The sequence below is a fragment of the Salvelinus namaycush genome, chromosome 4 (assembly GCF_016432855.1).
Source record: "Salvelinus namaycush isolate Seneca chromosome 4, SaNama_1.0, whole genome shotgun sequence".
Lineage (NCBI taxonomy): Eukaryota > Metazoa > Chordata > Actinopteri > Salmoniformes > Salmonidae > Salvelinus > Salvelinus namaycush.
Genome location: NC_052310.1, coordinates 19,337,351 through 19,340,609, shown reverse-complemented (window position 1 = coordinate 19,340,609; position 3,259 = coordinate 19,337,351). Strand labels below are relative to the sequence as shown.

Here is a 3,259-nt window from a genome sequence, read left to right as displayed (position 1 = left end):
GGGAGACTATTGAGTTCATATGAGATAGTGTCTTGCACAAGTATTTTCTGTGAAAGCAATGTCTCTAGCATTTTTTCCCCTGCAATGTCTCCAAACTTCAATGTGGTCAGTGCTGTACGTGACTTAAGTCTTGACTTACTGGCCAACCACAACTTGGGGGATTGAGCTACAGTACTTGGAAAGACGTTTCTTCTATGTGAATACAACTCGTAGAAACTGCAAGAAACATTTGCTTTGGCACAGATTTACATTGTAGCGATGTTCGTTTTTGAACTCCATTGCCGTGATCGTTACTACAAACACAAGTAGCCCATTGTGGTAATCCTTGGCTCAGTACACTGTCGCTGACCAGTCTATGTGTTTGTGTATTGCAGTGTCAGTCTATCCCCTCTCCTGGTGTAATGTCAATGCACTGTAGTGTTTAATCGTTCGGCACGTAAAGAGGCCATCAATCCCCTCTCTGTCTTTCCCTTGCACTCTCTCTCTCCTCACTCTTTTTTTTCAGATTTGAGTCTCTTGAACGTTTTCCTTTGAGTTTCCCTTGAACAAAAGAGGCTCCATTTGTGGATTCTGGTTCTGGCCCATGAAACCCTTGATCGATCCGTGTAATCCCATGGGGGACATGGGGAGGGACATCGGCAAAGGTGGGGAAACAGAAAGAGGGTTGGTGTTGGCGCCATTTCCGGACATGGTCTGGAAAGTGGTTGAGGAGATTGGAACCTGTGTACAGGAGATGGGGATATCCTGGCCTTGCTGGTTCAGTGGGGACGGGTTGTTCTTGTTGCTTAGAGTACTGATGCCTGCCCCTGTCCCAATGCTCAAACCCATCACGTTGTTGTTGAAATGATTGGCCTTGTAGTAATGGTTAAGATGCTCTGATCGCCCGATGTTGGGAAGGTTGACTATTTCCGGGTGATGCATCCTCAAGGTTCCGTCTCCTCCGCACCCAGATTGCATGGTCGATCCCCCTGAGATGCCGCTCCCGGCCCCGGCACCCATCTCATCCTCCACGTTGATGATCTCGATGGCGCGGGTGGGGCCATGGTGCTTGTGCAGCTGGTGCTGCTTCCTCAGCTTGTAGAAGACCACCAGCATCACGGCCGCCATGAAGGTGATGGCCACGAAGCAGCCAATGATGATCTTGGTGGTCTTCATCACGTCATCCAGGCCAGGGATGTTCGTGACCTCCATTATCGACACTGTGACTGCCTTTTCAGTGGCTCTGGTGGCTCGCGGTGACAGAGAGGAGAGAGATGAGCGAGATGGAGATATGGTGAATCCAGCCCTGCCTTTACCCAGTACCCCTCCTGAAACAGTGGGACCCAGGTAATCTGGCGGTACGTAGGTTTCGTTGATGTACTGCCTTGCAGCGGAATCCTCCCCATTGTTAGTTTCCACGGTTTCCACAGTGACGGTGGTGAAGTAGCTGAAAGGGTTGCTGGAGTCGGAGGTAGACACGTTGAGCACTGCGGTTGCCGTAGTGTTGCCGGCGGAGTTGGTCACCATGCAGGTGTATTGGCCCGTGTCCTGCACAGTCACATTGGTGAAATTCAGAGTTCCATCGTGAAGGACTGAGATCCTGACGCGATACGACCCATGCGTCATGAGGGTGCCATTTGGGGTGAGCCAGTTGACAGACGTCATGGAGGTGCCAGTGCGACACTTCAGCTCAGCAGCCATGCCCTCTGTGACATTGAGGTCAGTGGGTGGCTCTACAATGACGGGAGCGTAGCATGTGAAGTGGCTCTGGTCCAGCTCACCAATGTACCGGCCCTTCAGGCCTGGGGGCGCGTGGCAGCGGGCACAGCATGTTGTGTTACTGGGCACCGTCTCCTTCAGCCACCAGCTAAGCCACAGGACATCGCAGTTGCACACCCAGGGGTTGTGGTTGAGGTGCACCCGCTCCAACTGGTGCAGCGGGGTGAAGAGATCGTGGGGCAGCGAGTGCAAGGTGTTGTGGGACAGGTTGAGTTCCTCGAGGTTCTTCAGGTCGTCGAAGGCATTGCGCTCAATGACCGTCACCTTGGAGTGCATGAGCCACAGTTTGCGCAGCGACACCAGGCCTTGGAACGAGCCGGGACGGACATTCCCCAGCTGGTTCCCAGACAGCTCTAGCTCCTCCAGTCGGACCAAGGGTGTGAGGTTGGGGATTTCCTTCAGACCGCACATGCCCAGGTTCAGGAAACGCAAGTTGAACAGGCCCTCGAAGGCGGCCTCAGAGATGTAGTCCAACTTCCGTAGTTCGCCCAGGTCGAGACGGCGCAGGGAGGGAACGCGGTGGAAAGCGTACGCCGGCAGTGTCTCGATGGGGTTGTTCCGTAGCCAGAGCTCCCGCAGCTTGCTGAGGTACTCAAAGGCCTGCGACGGTACCAGCGTGAGGCGGTTGTCGAAGAGCTCCAGGGTATTGAGGTTGGGCAGGCCATTGAACGCGCCCACCTCGATTTGTCGGATGTGGTTCTTGGAAAGCTGCAGGATTTCCAAATGCCGCAGGTGCTTGAATGTGTCAGACTTTATCACCTGTTAAAGATAAATACATGTTGGTACATTGTAGCCATATGAAACGGCTCTGCCGTAAAGCATACTCTTTTCATATGCGTACATGTATGGATTGTAGGTAAACGTAATGAGAGAAAGGCATATTTACCTCAATCGTGTTCTCTTGTAGGTTAAGGTATCTTGTGTTCACAGAAATACTGTCCGGTACTTCCACCAAACTCTTCCTTGTACAGATGACTCGGCTTGCCTGATTGGAGCAGCTACAGGGGTTTGGACATGGGGGCGCGGCCTCTGTTACCTGAGGTCCATGGTGGTGGAGCCACAGTAAAAGCTGGACCAACCAGAGGAGGGGGGAAGGGGTGGAGGGGCTGGTCACCATGACAACACGCATGGCAAATGGGTCATGACCCACCCCTAGTCCTAATATGTTGATAAGTCCCCTCTGATACAAGACAATTAAGTGGTTCTCTTGCTGTTCATTTTACCAATCCATTCTATTCTTCTCTTTCAAGTCTTTTTAATAACTGTGAAGAACTGTTAGATATTAAATGTTCTCTTGATTTATCATTTATATTTCCTCACTTGACTATGTTAATGTCAGTGTAAATATAAAATGCCGTCTAATTTTCAGCACAGCTTTTTAGGGAATTATGTATTTGTAGATCCCATGACAATTATTAGAACAACAAAGTAGATATTTGGTGAATCTGCTCTTGATAGGCGTATCTCTGTGGATGGTAGATGCTCCTCACTGTATAGGGGA

General features: G+C 51.0%; 1 protein-coding gene across 1 annotated transcript; it reads right to left on the bottom strand.

Moving 5' to 3' along the window:
• Window positions 1-259: 259 nt before the first annotated feature.
• Window positions 260-2,887, bottom strand: LOC120045508 (leucine-rich repeat-containing protein 4B-like). The gene is made up of 2 exons (XM_038990408.1): window positions 2,645-2,887; window positions 260-2,517 (listed from the first exon to the last, which is right to left on the bottom strand). Exons 1-2 carry the CDS (start codon window positions 2,885-2,887, stop codon window positions 502-504), a joined length of 2,259 nt encoding a protein of 752 aa, XP_038846336.1. The 3' UTR covers window positions 260-501.
• Between the last annotated feature and the right edge of the window lie 372 nt (window positions 2,888-3,259).